The 16,738-nt window shown below is 36.7% G+C and overlaps 1 protein-coding gene across 1 annotated transcript in view; it reads right to left on the bottom strand.

Moving 5' to 3' along the window:
• The window catches only part of LOC134217450 (phospholipase A1-like), a 41,057-nt gene extending 35,747 nt beyond the window's left edge, over positions 1 to 5,310 (bottom strand). The window contains exons 1-2 of the mRNA XM_062696216.1: positions 5,032 to 5,310; positions 4,716 to 4,827 (exon numbers count right to left, since the gene is read on the bottom strand). Coding sequence (XP_062552200.1) covers positions 4,716 to 4,827; positions 5,032 to 5,077 — 158 coding nt within the window. The 5' untranslated portion in view covers positions 5,078 to 5,310. The remainder of the gene's footprint in view (positions 1 to 4,715; positions 4,828 to 5,031) is intronic.
• Between the last annotated feature and the right edge of the window lie 11,428 nt (positions 5,311 to 16,738).

Here is a 16,738-nt window from a genome sequence, read left to right as displayed (position 1 = left end):
AATACTTTATTCGCTGAGTTTGAAGAAAATATATTGATCAGTTATCATTTGAGCAATGGGTGACCACGGATAGGTGTGACATAGAAACTATTGTAAAACCTGTAGATGAGTTTGTGTCATATTTTGCTTGACATTAGAAAGTTTAATCCCTCACGATTTCATTAAAACAGAACAATCCAGCTTTTTAAAAATACGAAAAATACATTACAAAATGGTGAATTTTAGTCATTTGTGATTTTTCTGAAAATTACAGCTTTGTATTGCAAGATGAAGTGCAGTCCCATCACTGGAACGTACAACAAGCTACAATTCATCCATTCGTTATTTATTTTAATGGAAGTACGCAAATTGAACACTTAAGTTTTATTATAATTTCCGAAGATTTAAGACACGATTCAGTATCCGTAAACTTGTTCATTGAAAAATGATTAACTTTTTACGCGTTGATAAGCATAAAGAAGTCAAAAGATATATTTCATGTCTGATGGAGCAGCGTCGCAGTACAAAAATCGTAAGAATTTTTCGAGCCTATGTCAATTTAAATCAATGTACGGAATTGATGCAGAATGGCATTTTTTGCTACATCACATGGCAAAGGTCCTTGTGATGCTATTGGAGGAACAATAAAGCGCATGGCCACAAGAGCAAGTTTAGCCAAAGAACGTGAGCCTCCAATTAACACTGCGAAAGAACTTTTTGATTGGGCAAATCGTAGAAAAGACAAAGATTTAACCAAATTATCATTTTGTTTTACTACTACTGAAGAGTACGAAATAAAGGCTTCAGAGCTCAGAGAGCAATTTAATAACGCGAAAACGATCCAAGGAACCCAAAAATTTCACTGTTTCATTCCATTGTCGGAAAATAAAATTAAAGCAAAACTATACTCAAACTGTGCTGATAATAATTCAAAAGTGTTCGATATTTTAAAAATTTGAATAAAATAAATAAAAATAAGTATTAATAAACTGTTTTCATGATATCATAACCCATACCAAAATTCAAACCCAAAACTCTTAGAGTTTCTATAACAACATTGTGTAACTGCCACATTTAATTTAATACTTAGGATAATATTAATTCATTTTATTTATTTATACATATAATATTTATACATATAATATACATAATATCGATGAATACATAAATATGGAATATCATACAAACAACTTGTTTAACTCACGCAAGGCCCTTAACAATAAAAATCAGCATCAAACTGCGATTCTTGAAAAAAAAATACACGGAAATTTTTTTGTTTACTATATGTGAAAATTGTGAAATGTTTGAAATGTCATAACTTTTTTGTTTATTAGTTTACCATCACCAAATTTTTATGGTAGATAGCTAATATAATGGACCGTTTTCCCTAAAAAATTACGTTCGAAAAAGATAGGGTTTTGAGATATTTGAGTTTTGTGACAAAATGATATTTTTAAAGGCAAAAATTTTACTGTGCACATTTTCTTAAGAATCACCATTTAGTTGTCTAACTTTGCTGAAAAAATCATAACAATCGAACATTCCGTTTTTGCTGTGCAGCTTTTTAAATATTTTTGAACCATTTTCACATACACCCTTTTGAAAAGTTAGTCGTGACTCAATATGAAGACTTGATATCGAAAAATGACGATTTAGATGAAATTGAAAAACTGTGCAAAGTTTCAACTCAATAGAAAATCATGAATTAAAAATTTTCTTAAATTTTGATGCTGTTGCTTGGAATCGCTCAATGCAGCTTTTTATAGGAATTTAACAGGGCCCACTGTCAAACCACACCACATCCTAGGCAAGCCCCACAACTCGCAGATGGCCTGGGGAGGGATTGTCAAGACCTTGGACATAGTCCCTGCTGCCCGCATTTTTTAATAATTCCCTAGGAAATTCCTTCAGTCATTCGTTTCAAAATTATTGGCATAAATCTATTCGGGTTGGTCTTAGGAAATTCTTCCTTAAATACATTTTCAAATGCCTCCAGGAATTTCTTCTAAAATTTCTCCAAAAATTCTTTCCGGAGCTCCTTTAGGAATAATTTACAAAATTCCCCCTGTAGTTCATTTGGATATTTCTCCAAGGATTATTTCGTAAAGCCTTCCGAAAGGCCTTTGTAAATTTCTCCAGAAATTTCAATGTAAGATTTCTTCCAAAATTCATGCATGCATTATCCCAGAATTTTTTTTTGAAAAAGTTCATCCGGAAAATTATTGAAGAATGAAATAGAAAATCCTAAATGAAGTTTTGGAGGAGCTTCTAACGGAAATTTCAAAGGGTTTCCAGGAAAACTTCGTAAAAAAATCTAAAGAGTTCTCAAAGAAATCCTCAAAATAATTTCCAAATAAAATTTACGAAGGATTCATAGAAGAAATTCTGAAGGATTTTTTGAAGATATTCCCGAAATAAAGTTCGAAGGAATTTCAAATGGAAACTTCGAAAGTCTAGAAGAATTTCTTACAGAATTGCTAAATAAATTCGAAGGAATACTTAAAAGAATTCTCGAAAGAAATCTTGGGGTAAGCTCTAAAGAAATTCCTGAGTGAAATTTCGTAGGAATTTCAAGAATATCTTCCTAGAGTTTACAAAGGGATTTTTTGAAAAAGTACTATTAGGGTTCTTAAAATTTATTCCGCAGAAATTCCTAAAAGAATTTCTAAAGGCAATCCTAAAACAATTTCCATTGTGTTGTAAGTACTGAAAAAAAATCATTAAAGAAGAGTCTTTTCAAATTTTCCTTCAATTTCATCCGAATAAATTTCTGGATTTATCTCCGATGCAACTTCCGGAGGATTTTCAGAAGAAATCCCAAGACATTCTGAAAGAATTCTTGAAAGAATGTCCAAGAAAAATGTTTAAAAATGTTGAAAGTTCCCACAGAATTTAATTTGGAGATTCCGTTTAGAACTTCTTTTACGAATATGTTTTAGAAATTCTTTTGTAAATTTCCTTAAGAATTTGGAAAATTCTTAGAAAATACCTCTGGAAAATCCTTCGGGAAATATATCAGGAATACCTACGGAAATTGTTTTAGGAGAAATCTTTCAGAAATTTCTTCAGGAAATCCTTAGAAAGTCCAAATTATTTTCGGAAATACTTTGGGAAATTTCTTCGAAAATTCCTTTAGAAATTCCCTCGGAAATGCTTCTAGAAATTCCTTCGAGAATTCCGTTGCAAGTTCTTTTGAGAACTGTTTCCGAAATTATTTTAGAAACTCCTTCTGTATTTTTTTTACAAAACTTGGAAATTGTGTTTGGAATTCCTACGGAAACCTCTTCAGAAATTCCTTTATATGTAAATACGAAAATTGTTTTAACAAAACCTTCCAAAACTTCTTAAGAAGATTTTTTTTTGAAATACTTTATGCATTGCTTTGGAAATTGCTTTAGGAATCCATGCCCAAATTGAATAAGGAACCCCTTCAACTTTTTAAAATGGTATTCATCAGCAATTATTTCAGGATTTTCTCAAACAAATTCTTCCAGTAATTCCTTACGAATTCCCTTCCGAAACTCTTGGAATTCCTTCGAAATTCATCTTGGGAATATCTTCATAATTTCACTCAAGAAATCTTGAGAAAATTTATTGCAAATTCCTCAAGTTTAATTAAAAATTCTTTAAGGTTTTCAAACACTCCTTTAGAAATTCTTTTGGAAATCAGAAATTCATTCAGACATTCTTTTAGGAATCATTCAGAAAATACTTCAAGAGTTCCGTCGGACATTTCATCTGATTTCATCAGATTACATTTTTACCAAAACTTTCTTTAGAATTTTCTATTTCAGGAAAAAAGTCTCCGAATTTTTTTTCGGGATATTACCTGCATCAATTTTATAAGGAATCTTGTATGGCTTTACTAAAAGCAAGAGGAAGTTATGAAGAAATATCATGATGAACTTACGAACGCCTCTTCAGAGGATTTTCTGAACGTAATTTTCTAAGTTATTCCTGAAGTGGAAAGAATTCCTAGAGAAAAAGATTTCGGAAAGATTTTTCAAAGTAATTTCTAAAGGAATTGCTAAAACTTTTTCCGAAGGAATTCTTACAGGAATTTACGAAGGAATTTCCAATAGAATTTTCGAAGAAATACTTATCAGAATTAGAAATTCTAGGAAAATAATTTTTTTTTTCTCAGAGCAAATTTGGCATATATAATTAAATTTCCCCATCATGCCCCAGCTTAGCTCCGCTAGTGATCTTACTCTAGAACCAAGATTCAATCCAACTTTCAACATGGAAGCTGCACATTTTACCGCTAACCTACACAAAATTCTGGTCAAGCACTACTCGATGCTTCCAGCATTATGAACTAGTACAAAGTTTCAAACGAATCAAGCGTTTGCTCCCTGGTTAAACTTACGCATTGCTTTTAAACTACTTATGGAGAACAGCCCAGCTTCTACTCTGACACATCTGTCTACACTCTTCAAACATTACAGTGAGTATCCAAAATACCTGTATGTTATTTACAGAGGCATCTACAATCATAATGAACGGAACATCTTTCCTGTGCGTTTCGGAACCGTTATGAATCTCCAGTGGCTTCTGTGAAAAGCAAAATTAAACTTGAATTTACCCCAGATCACAAACTGCTAAAACATTCCATTCCTCTAGTCCACTGGATGATTGTAATGATCTCTGAACGACCTAAAGGTTACAGCGCTCTTGAACCGGAGGTTATTAGAATGGATTAAAATTGCTTCGCGGGCCACAGGCTTTATACTTACGGAGTGTACAGGAAAAATCGAATATCCTCATGCGGGCAGTCGTAGTCTTTCTTCCACATGCACTTGAAGAAATTTAGATCAAAAATGCCACCGGAAAATAAGCTCCACGTCTCTGAAACAATCAAAACACTCACTCATTTTACTAGCTAGCCACAATTTCGCTTCAGCGTGATCATTTGCAGCTCTATAAATTTTTAATATTTTTGCATGTTTCAAATTAGAGCTAATCGGAGGCCGTTGAAACAGTAGAAAAACACTTTCCATTTCACTATCGGGCTCATACTAGCCCGCTCGAAAATAGCTCAAACTCCATTACCTATTAGCAACGATAGAATTAGTAACAGTCGCACCAACGAACTCATTTTCCTTTATGATAATTGAAACGTTTTCTAATCGCTATTAAAATAAACCATCCAACAGCAATGCCAATAATTGACCCTTAGGGCATCGAAACTTGATCACTTCACCAACAATAATCGCTCATGCTCCTTTCGAGGGCAGTTGCTACAAATGGTTTTCCACCACGAAGCACCGACAATTTCCACCGAAGGCTCGAAGAAAGTACGACCTCATCGTTACGGAAGCGCGAATAGAACTGAAAAGTTTGCGCCGCTAAGCGGGTACCCACAGATGGCTGAGCCGGCAAACGAGGGCCCCACGCTATCCATCTACCGTACGGTCGTTGCCAGTGGAGCTCTCCTCAGCTACCTCAATTTTCTAGTTAGCGATTTTTTTTTCTTTCACCAGATTTGCCATTTCTCTCGTGTGTTGTTTTCCCGGCCGATGGGTTCTGCGCTACCGCCATACAGTATGTATGTACCATTCAGGCGAGCACTGCTTGAAACACAAGAAATATAGCAAAACAGGTCCAACGGCTTTTGTGGCGGAATTTTCCGATGATCGTCAATCGGGCGGAAAGTGTGATAATTTTGCAATTAGTTCAAATTAAGTTTTTTGTAGAGCATTTTCCACCTTCTGAATCGCTTACTTAATCTCATTGACTGGCACTGTGAGTGTAAACAAACGAAGAAGTGAATAAACGTTTAGTCTGTAATTAAGAGCTACATTTTTTTTCATTAAGGAGATAGCTTGCCATCGGCGAGTCAGAACTATTCCACTTATTCACATATGTACTTCCACTTCAACACTAAGGACTTCTCGTACTTGACTCTCCTTGTCAAGTCAATGTATCTCGAACTTCAGACGAGTTGAATACGTATCCATAGAGCTACAAAGTGGTGGAATTAACACTAATAGTGCTAACTCATCTTATGTCAAATATTTTTAAGAAGGATTTTTTTAAATTGGTTTCTTTCATGGAATAAGAGAATAGAAATCAATATATTAAACTTTGCTACTGTAACTCAACTTTCAACATATAAAAAAACTAATTGAAGTTAAGTTTACAGTTTAATTCACACCAATCAATCTCAGCATTACTTCGCTTTGTCGCCCACCACACGTTGAAGAAAAACAAGCCTTACTATACTTCTATTATTGTCGCCTCCGTACGTGTGGGACTCTCACCCCTCACGAACGCATCAGTTCCTATTCCGGAGACACACGTAACTTTTTCACAGAGCTTTTCTCGGTTTCCCGATCAAGTAAGATCAACGCGTCGCGTCGTATACCGCATCAGAGGAGTAAACACAACCATGCGGGGCAATAAAATGCAACAACAATAGAGTCGTGCAAAAAGTGATGCATTTTATGGGACCTTGATACCAAGAGCCACGTTAGGCATTTGCGATGATCATGATGAAAAGCGGTGCTATAAAGTGCAGCTCCGCAGATGTGTACAAAACAAATAAATTCATGTGAGGAGTATGCGGTCTGGTTAGGTGGTTAGGAAGCATAAATGATGTTCCGGAAAATTACGCTAAGACAGATGTTAGTGGCAGAGGATGATCATGATCGGATAGAATTGCGGTGGTTGTTTTTGTTCGACATGATGTATGGTGTGAAGTTGATTCATTTTGGATGATTTAGGTGAGATTGATGTTGAAGATGGATAAACCACGCAAATAAAAAGCACGCAGTGGAAGTAGAGAAGAAGTTTATTTCCGTTCGGTTTGATCTACTGTGTATTATTTTGAGTTCAATTAAACAGCCGCAAGGATGCCTCATTCCAGTTAGATGAATCTTATGTGGTGGTCTTTTCCGTTGAAAATAAGAGTAGTCATGCTGAATTTTCGCCTCACAATTACTTTTTTGTTTCGCACAGGGTTGTTAATCGATAAATTATCGTCGTTAATTTAACGCCAACTTCGATAACGATGATGCTTTTACGATAATGCTTCGCTGACGATAAAGTGAGCGTTGAATTAACGTTATCGTTATCGAGTATTCGTTGATTTATCGACAATTATCGAGTTAACTGTAACATGTACTATAGTTCAAAGTGCAAATATTCACAAGTTGGATTTGCAATATCTATTTTAAAAATATTGTATCGCCATACACCCAGGTTTTTTTTCACACGGTTGGAATTCATTAATTTCTCGGTCAACCTAAACTTTCACAGCTTTTTAAATACCCCCTGAATTTTCTTTTATTTTTCTAAAATTTTTCGTTGGGTTAACTTATGGTTTCATTGACGCTGAAGGTCTTAATCAACTAAAACCAAACCGTGCAAAAAACCCTGGGTGTATAATATTCAGGAACGCCTTTAAATCCTGGAATTAAATTGGGATTCAAGGAGGTCACCGAATTGACCAAAACACTATTTCATTCAATCATTAAAGTTCTTACAGAGTCGCAGGTGTTCATAGTAGAGAATCTGAGAGCATTTTCAATGTCTACCTATACTTATGTTTAATCTAGCATGATTAAAAAAAATTCTGTTTTGAAGATCCGGAGTACCCAGTTATATGAATATTCTCGTCACCTATTCAATATGATTTGGTTAGACTAAGCAGTTTAGTCTAACCAAATCATATTGAATAGGTGACGAGAACAGATAATGTTTACTCGGTACTGGTGCTGCCTGGAATGCATTGGAACATCTATGCTGCATAGTGAAAAAAAGCACTAAACCACAAACAGAGCACCTCACTTCTCATTGTTTCGTATTAAGCAATAATTTTAGAGTACCCCGCTTCAATCTAACTCTCATCAACCAGCTGCAAACAATTTGTTTCATTCTCGGCTTCTGTCAAAATTTTACACCAACATCATTCGCGTAATCTAGTAACCCCATTATCGCAAAATTATCGAGTTAACTTACGTTAAATTATCGAACTCCGATAATAATTCAGTTGATTCATCGTTATCGTAGCAACCGATAACGTTGATCACAATCAACTTTATCGGCGATAACGATAAATTAACGATTAACAACCCTGGTTTCGCAAATATAATAGATTAGACTGATACAACTTTATAAGTGAACTTGCTCAAAATTCTCTGAAATTTTCCAGTAGTGAAGCAAAAACCTAATCTAACTTCATGGTTTTGCGAGACGATTATTTTAGAAATATTTTCAGGATGATAGTGGCTACTGCCTTTTTTATAGCAGGTTCCAAGGGGCCTCCGATGAAGGGGTCGATTTTGGACCATGCATACATAAGTGTCAAATTTCATGTTCCTTCAAGATGATGAATATAGACTCTATTTAAGATAAATTTTGAGGACTGTATGTGTTACCGACGCGACAATCACAACAGAAATCTGATCCCAAACGAACGACGCTGGCGCGCGCCGATGTACCCAAAACAATGAAAATGATTCATACAGTGACGCGTCCGCACATAATTAATTACGAGTGCGCCTCAGTGCAGTGCACTACCAGCATAGGTCAGTTCGATTTGTTTGTGCTAGACTCAGCAGCACCACGTTCTGAACGCGCGCATCGAACCCATACGGCGGCTTGATGGGCCCGGGCAGAACCGCAATAACCAAAAATTGTAAAAATGTAGAATAGGCAAAAATTCTGTATACATATACCCTAAAGTATCAATAAAGTTTGCTGTTTTCGATTTAGTCTTTAGACGACGGGAAGATTAGGAAGAAAAGTATTTCCACATGGTAGTTCAGTCTCGAATAGATGAAACTCTCTTCTTGATTTCAACGCATTCAGACGTAGAATTGCCAATCTAGAGATGGCGAGTTCGAATCTCGGCCCGGTCTGATGTTTTCGGGTGAGAAACATTCCCGACTCCCTGGGCATAGTGTATTCATTGTACTTGCCATACAAGATACATACTCATGCAATGGCAAACATAGAAAACTTTCAATTAATAACCGAAGAAATGCTAATAGAATACTAAACTGAAAAGTAAGCCAAGTTTCAGTTGGAATGAAGAGCCATGCAAGAAGAAGGAGAAAAAAAAGTTGCCAAATCCATGTTTATCTGCTCTTAATTGAAGTCTGCTGATCTACAAGATTTCCTTAAACAGTCGATGTGTACTACACCATTATCTACCTGGATATAGACGAATCCAAGTAAAACTAAGAAGAAGATGACCGGTGGTGTTAACTTTGACAGATTCTACAGCACACAGAAAGATAATTTTAAAATGCGGAAAAAAGTTCAGTATGATACAGTAGACGTTCGATAACTGCAAGTCATTTAACTGCAATTCGATAGTTGCAACAGTTTTGTAGTTATCGGACGCTAAACTTCAAACTGATGTCAAACTCAATGACAGCTGCATTGCGCTGCACATTTAGATGCACTTTTATTGCATCTGACGTCGATTGACAACCGTTTGACGTCTAGAATGGGTTGCAGTTTTCAAACGACATTCGTTAACTGAAAAGCTACTGTAAAATTCTTAACATGTACTTCAGAACTTTTTCCGTATCGTACATCAATCAGATTTTAATTACGTTTTGTTTTGGGATCAGCGTTAGCAAGGATCCGACTACCTCGAAGGTATCCCCGTCTATCGTAACACTGCTTCCCAGGCGGGCCCTGTCGCGCTCGGTTCCGCCCACAAGTATGTACTTTGTCTTTGACGCATTCACCACCAGTCGAACTTTTGTTGCTTCACGTTTCAGGTGGGTGTACAGTTCTGCCACCTTTGCAAATGTTCGGCCGACAATGTCCATGTCATCCGCGAAGCAAATAAATTGACTGGATCTGTTGAAAATCGTACCCCGACTGTTACACCCGGCTCTCCGCATGACACCTTCTAGCGCAATGTTGAACAACAGTCACGAAAATCCATCACCTTGTCTTTGTCCCCGGCGCGATTCGAACGAGCTGCACAGATAAAAATATGTTGTGATTTTAAATGTATTTTCATGCACATATTTGGAGCATGCAAATAAACGTAACATTCAATCGATCTCACTATTCTTTTAAACCGAAATAAATTTAAACTGTGCTTGCTTGTAAAATTCAGTCAAATTTAATTGAATATCGAATGTTAATTCGTTTGATGGGATAAGCTGCAATTTTACACGCCGTTGAATTTTAAAAATTATTTGCTGTGTGGAGTGTTCGCCCGAAATCTTCACACAGTTTTGCACACTATCCACCGTTGCTTTGATCAGTCTGATCAGTCATCAGACTGATTCGATATCTTAACTACTTCGCGACGAGTGGAACACGCACTGTACTTACTTGCTCGATGGCTACCGCAAACTATTGAAGATCACGATTGTTTCGACCGGAGCAAAGCGCAGTACATGCGCATGAGCCACCGAACACGAAATAGATATTTTTCATTTTCGCGACGACTGAAACACGCACTGTACTTACTTGCTCGATGGCTACCGCAAACTCCATTAGGCCGAACAGATCATTTGGCCAAATAGGTCATATGGGCGAATGGGCCATTTTGTCGAAAAAGTCATTTGGCCGAACAAGACATTTGGCCAAAAAGGTTATTTGGCTGAACAGGTCCTTTGGCCGAATAGATCATTTGAACAAAAAGTTATTTGGCCGAATCGGTCATTTGAAAAGTGAGAAATGAGGAGTGAAAAGTGAGAAGTTAGTAGTGAGATGTCTCACTTCTCACTTCGCACTACTCACTTTTCACAGTGAGAAGTGGGAAATAAGTACACCCAAGAAACAAATCTGGCAATAATTGTATAAAATCTTGGCATAAGGTACCCCGGGGCAAGTGAAAATACGGGGTAAGTGGGTACTATGGCTGCCAATTAATCGGTGAACGTTTTTAATGGTAACAATGTTATAGAAAGATGAAGCAGAATTATCAACGAATTCGCCTGGCACAAAAAATTTTGGAATCAAAACCATTTGCGGCACCATACTAATGGTATTGTTAAATCATGACTTTAAACTACCGGCAAAATCTATCACTTTTATTTTAATTCAATGGATTTCCAACAAAATAGTCGTTCCTAAATTCATCATTGATGTGGAAAGTGAATATTTTGAGCAATTAAATAATTGTGTGACATCAAAAACGATTTAAAAGTTTTTATTGAAGCCAAAATCTGCAATTTTCACTTTCCCTTGATTTTTAACATACATGGGGCAAGTGGGACATATTTGAACAACATTTTCGATAGGGCCATTTTACCTGTTTTTAGATTGTTGTCTAGTGAAAAATAACTTCGACACTCATATATCATATGGATCTGAATCAAATGCAGTTGATATCGTTGGTTTAGTTGTTAAGAAGTAGTGTACAGTTGATTTACCGAATGTGTATTTTACTTTCTGAAAATAATCTCCATCATGGAAAAGAGCAATGGTTATAACTATGCAAAATTTTCCGTTTACAGTGCAAACAATCTACTTATTCTACAATAGATCAACAGGTTTTGTCTTGTGTTTTGTTATTTTTAAACTTCGCATCAGATTAACAGATTTTAGGATGAATAAAGTGCTTAAGACATAAATTGGCCATTTCGTTCTATTACAAATTTACAACACCGCCTGAATAAAAACGTTCCTTTTTAGGTTCTAATTTATGTAATGATTTGTGTTAAACATAGAAACATTCATTCGAAAAGTGAACAAAGATTTGCTTATCTCTTCCATCTAACACATTTGGTAAGAAAGTAAGCTAATGTAAAGCCAGACAACAGACAATTAAACGGTAATCCGGCTGTTGCCTTGATTTTATATCTGCTAACATTGTAATCCTTTCGTTTTGCCAAAAAACAAAAGTCTGACAAGCAATAAACCTTCATCCATGATCTGAAATACTACGACTCAGAAATTACATGAGCGTTATATCTACATTTTTCAAATTAGTTTCGTTCGACAGTATAGAGCAGAATAGGTCCCACTTGCCCCGTTTGAAGGGGTAAGTGGGTCCCACAGGTAAATTTATTTAAGTCACTACCAATATTTTTGTAACTTAATAAATTGCTTACAACACGTCTACACTTCAACAACGGAAGCATATAATGATGTATCCGTGGCTAATGTCCTGAAATGCCTTGCTTTCTAAGTATGCTTTAGCGATTTTGCTGAACTAGCGTTTTTTAGGTCCCACTTGCCCCGGGGTACCTTATACAATTCTGTAAGCTTTTTATACAAATATTGTATTAAAATAATACAAATCTGTATTATTTCAATACAAAAATTGTATTAAAATCTTCCGAAATTGTATATGCCAAATTATTATACAGTTTCTGTAAGGTTCTTATGCAGAATTGTATTAAAATCTGCCATCCGCTGGTTGGATGTAGTAAGAAGTAAGATGTCTCACTTTTCAAATGACCTATTCGGCCAAATGACCTGTTCAGCCAAATGACATGTTCGGTCAAATGACCTATTCGGCCAAATGTCTTGTTCGGCCAAATGCCCTATTCAGCCAAATTTCCTATTCGGCCGATTGTATAACATTTCGCCAAATGACCTTTGGCGGAATGTACTATTTTGCGGAATATTATTAACAATAGCTCAGTGTTCATTCGTTGAAACTTTAAAGCCAATAGAAAGTCGAGAAAATTTTCAATCGATTCATCGATAAAGACCGGGCCAGAATTTGATCCCAGCCACTTCCAGCATAGCCTAGAAGAAGTGGACGAGCTACGGCTCGCATTGTTTATTTCACCTCTTAACAATATCCAACATGGTATGTGTACAGCACTAATGATTGTCTGTTAGGATGGCATACACCACATGGTCAAATGGGTTTCGGCCAAACGACTCTTATCCTTTCATAAATTCATTAAAAAAAATTCTCCTAGGAGAACATTTTCAATAATTTAGTGTTTAGGTTGTCACTATCTACAAAATATTCGCCTTTCCATTACATTTATCCTGCAATATTTAAAAAAAATAGAAAATTGCGTAATTGGAATTTTAGTTTTAAGAACAAATGACGGAAAAATATGTTAAGCTCTTTTTAGTGGAATGTATTCAACCGTCTTAGACGAGTTTACTACTTTCCATTTAATTCCACTAAGTTTTGTTATCTTTGCAGATACGTATTTCGATCTCAACTGTGAGGTCGTTTTCAGTGTCACGTACTTGACTCGACTTGAAGAAAACAATCGCAGCTTACACTATTTATACAAAGCTAGGTACCTAATCTAATCTAATTTGCCAACTTTATTTACCTATACAACTAATTACCTTATTGCTAAGATAGAAACATGAAGAGCCATGAGCTGCCGTTGACCCTGATTCAACAGCGCCGTTTATACCTGTCGGTAGATTTTCAAACTCTCAGCTACATTGAGTTTCCATGGGGAAGGAACATTTCTTAAAACTTTAATATTTGATGCTGTAATTGGGTGATTTTCCTTATACACATGCTTTGCCTACCTTAGATCTAAATTCGTAATGTAATCCCTTATAGTTTTCTCTTTTCGCCTTACTTACTTCCGCCATATGTTCCTTGATCCTTACATCTAATGATCTTTTTGTTTGGCCAACATAGATTTTTTCACATTGGGAACAACTTATTTAATAAACGCCTGCCTTATTTAACATTTCTACTTTATCCTTCGTTGAACCCAATAAAGACTTGAGCTGGTTGTTTCTACTGGAGAATACTAGGTCGATGCCGAATTTCTTTAGTCGAGGGTGTAGCTGGCTGGTGATGTGTTTATCATATGATCGGGGTTCAGCCAAACCGCACCAAGCGGCTTTTCGACTGACTTGTGATATTTTGTTCGTCAAAGGACAACGGAAATAGTTTCATATCACTTTAAACGTACATTTGCAGTAAGATATCCTCAGTTATGGGATTCAGGGATATCCGATACGATTTACGATCAATTAAATCTGCTAAACGAAAGTTTGAGCAGAAAAATCGGTTATTTTTCGTTGACGCCTGGTGTGTTTTGGCTGAACTCCGACCATATGTGACCGAAACTCTTTTTAGTGGCTCATCAATCGGTGTCAGCGTTGTAAGCCCATTTCGTCGTAGGGTCATTTCCTTCTTGTTGATGATCGCTCGTACAGTCCTCTCCTGGTATCCGTTGATCTTCGCTGTTATCAAGATGTGTCGTAGTTCAGTTCCTTCGTTTTTCTTTCTTCGCTCAGGGGTATCGTCTGCATCCTGTGGATCATGTGATGAAATGCTGCCATTTTATGTTAATACGAATGGTTCGATGTATATGGGATTATGGGATGGCTCTCATGGTGTTCGTGGGCTTCCTGTAGATTTCGAGGCTCAATGTTGTATTTGTTTCCCTGATGACCAGTAGATCCAAGAATGGTAGTTTACCTTCTTTTTTCTCCTCGAAGGTAAATCTGATGTCCTTATGCACGTTGTTTAGCGCTTCCAAAATCCTGGGTAGATCCTTTCGGTTGATGATGCTGAAGATGTCGTCGACGTACACTCCCCGCCAAAAGTTTGGATTCACCCTCGAAAAATACAGGCAAAAATTTTTGGTCGTATTTTCGCCGTCTTACATCCGATTTTGGGTTTTGTTAGCTCAATACAAAGAATATGAGTAGATTTTGCCTCGTATGTATTCTAAACTAACAATTTTAATTTTTTTTATGTGCTAAAATATTACGAAGTTTTATCAATGCATATCAAAGATAATTAAAATTGGGTTCCGTTCCACTATTTATTCCGAAATTTTGCGGGCTCAATTTTGAGAAAAATCAAATATTTTCACCACACAAATTTAAGAAAAATGTGTATCTTTATGTAATATTTTAGCACATAAAAAATAAGAATTATTGGTTTAAAATACCTACGATGCTAGATCAGCCAATACTCTAGAAGATTCAGAGCATATTTCATTGGAACGCTAGGGAACAATGCCGCTACGTCAAATGATACCATTATGTCATCTTCTTCGATGTGTCCTGATTCCAAAAGCTTCTTGGCGAACTCCTGGGTGTTGATGACTGACCTGCTGGGGAATGGTTTCGGCATACTCCTTTGCCTTTACCAACCATTTGGCTATGTTTTGGGTAGGGGAACCCACTGATGAAACTATCTATCGCATCACCTTCCCGGGTTTATGGATTTTTGTTAGTCCTTTAATCCTAGGTAGAACCGGGTTTACTGACTTCACTCGAGCATTTCCGATGATCGCCTTACACTCCTTTATTGTTTTGTCCGTGAGTCTTAGCTTGGCTTGAGTCTTGGTAGCGGATCCACTCTCAAATGTATATAAGGTCCTCTGCTGATTTTCGTCGTCATCTGTTCGTCGTAGTCCTCTTTATCCATTACCACTACTGCATTGCCCTTATCGGCTTTTACGTAGTACACTGGTTTTGTAGTATACTGGTTTTTCCTTTAGCTCCTTTAGAATCCATCTCTCGTCATGGTTCGATGTCTCGAGCCGTCCTTCTTTGGTGGCGTTTGCCACGATGTTCCTCGCTGTATTTTGATCCTGTTGCTCGATATTTCGGAAAATCGCTGTCTCCATGTCCACGATGATCTGACCCACGACTGATTTCTGTTTTATCGCAAACCCCAGTCTCTTATTGAGGTGGGCTAGTTGTTCCTCCGTAAACTGCTGCGTCGAACGGTTCACGACGAATCCTTCGATGATCTGAACGGTGGGTTTGTCAGTACGGACTTCCTCTGCTGATTTCGCTCGCAAGTTGTTCAGTTTTTTTCCTGTGCAGTCTCCTCTTCCGGTCTGATTCACATTCTTTTGCCCTTGAAGAAGGTAAAGAGGGCAGAAGAATGTGAATCAGACCGGAATCATTTTTTTTTATTTTTAGCATGCAAACTTCAGAAATTCTTTTTATGCATTCATCGACGTTTATTCACTAAGAGGTGTAATATATTTATTTATTATTTAATAGAGGTATCCACAACCGAATATAAAAAAAGTATTTATGCTTGGAATTTTTAAATAAGTCAACTACATTGCTGCAGTTTTTGACAGCAACCTATTCTCAATTAATTTGAAAAACAACTGAAGTTTAATTTTTCTTCAAATCCTTACGTAAAACCTATGCTGCATGTTCCTATTCCGATTAACATTTTGTTTAATTATAATTAAGCCAAACGACGTTCAAGCGAACCGGCGATCGATTGATACAAGAGACGGGCTAATACTACTGCAAAACCTCTTTTTGCGCCCAAAACGGGGGAGCGTAAATGGAATCAGAGCGTAAAAAGAGGGAGCGTTATTTCGAATTTAGGGCGTAAAAAGAGGGAGCGTTATTTGGAATTTTGAGCGTAAAAGGAGGGAGCGCTATTTGGAATTTGGAGCGTAAAAAAAGTTTGCAATCTTTTAGGTAAGCAAAATTTGATATTTAACTCACTTTTAGTCTTAAGATGTGTCTTTTACCAATTTTGGTATTAGGGTCGTCCAAATTGTTTCCGTTATCGTGGTCGTCCAATTGTTTGAATGCCTTAAGATGTTCTTGGTACGCCAAAAAATCAAGAAGTCATGAGTGGTGCAGATCCTTGATAACGCACAGTAAGACGTTCATCATCGTTTTCACGTATTTAAAGTTTTACAAGAACCTCCTGGAGCTTGGACCTGTGTTTTGTGATACATTGGATAGAACATAACCATTGCATAGGTTCACGGCCATCCAAGAAAACCCTGGAATAGGCCTTAAGATCTACACGCGTAACCAGAAATATTTTGCCTTGTTTCAAAAATGATACAACCCCTTTGTGGTACATATAATAGAATGCATCCATTGGATATGTTCACGGTCA

The sequence above is a fragment of the Armigeres subalbatus genome, chromosome 2, assembly GCF_024139115.2.
Source record: "Armigeres subalbatus isolate Guangzhou_Male chromosome 2, GZ_Asu_2, whole genome shotgun sequence".
Classification (NCBI taxonomy): domain Eukaryota; kingdom Metazoa; phylum Arthropoda; class Insecta; order Diptera; family Culicidae; genus Armigeres; species Armigeres subalbatus.
This window is presented reverse-complemented; position numbering and strand designations above follow the sequence as displayed.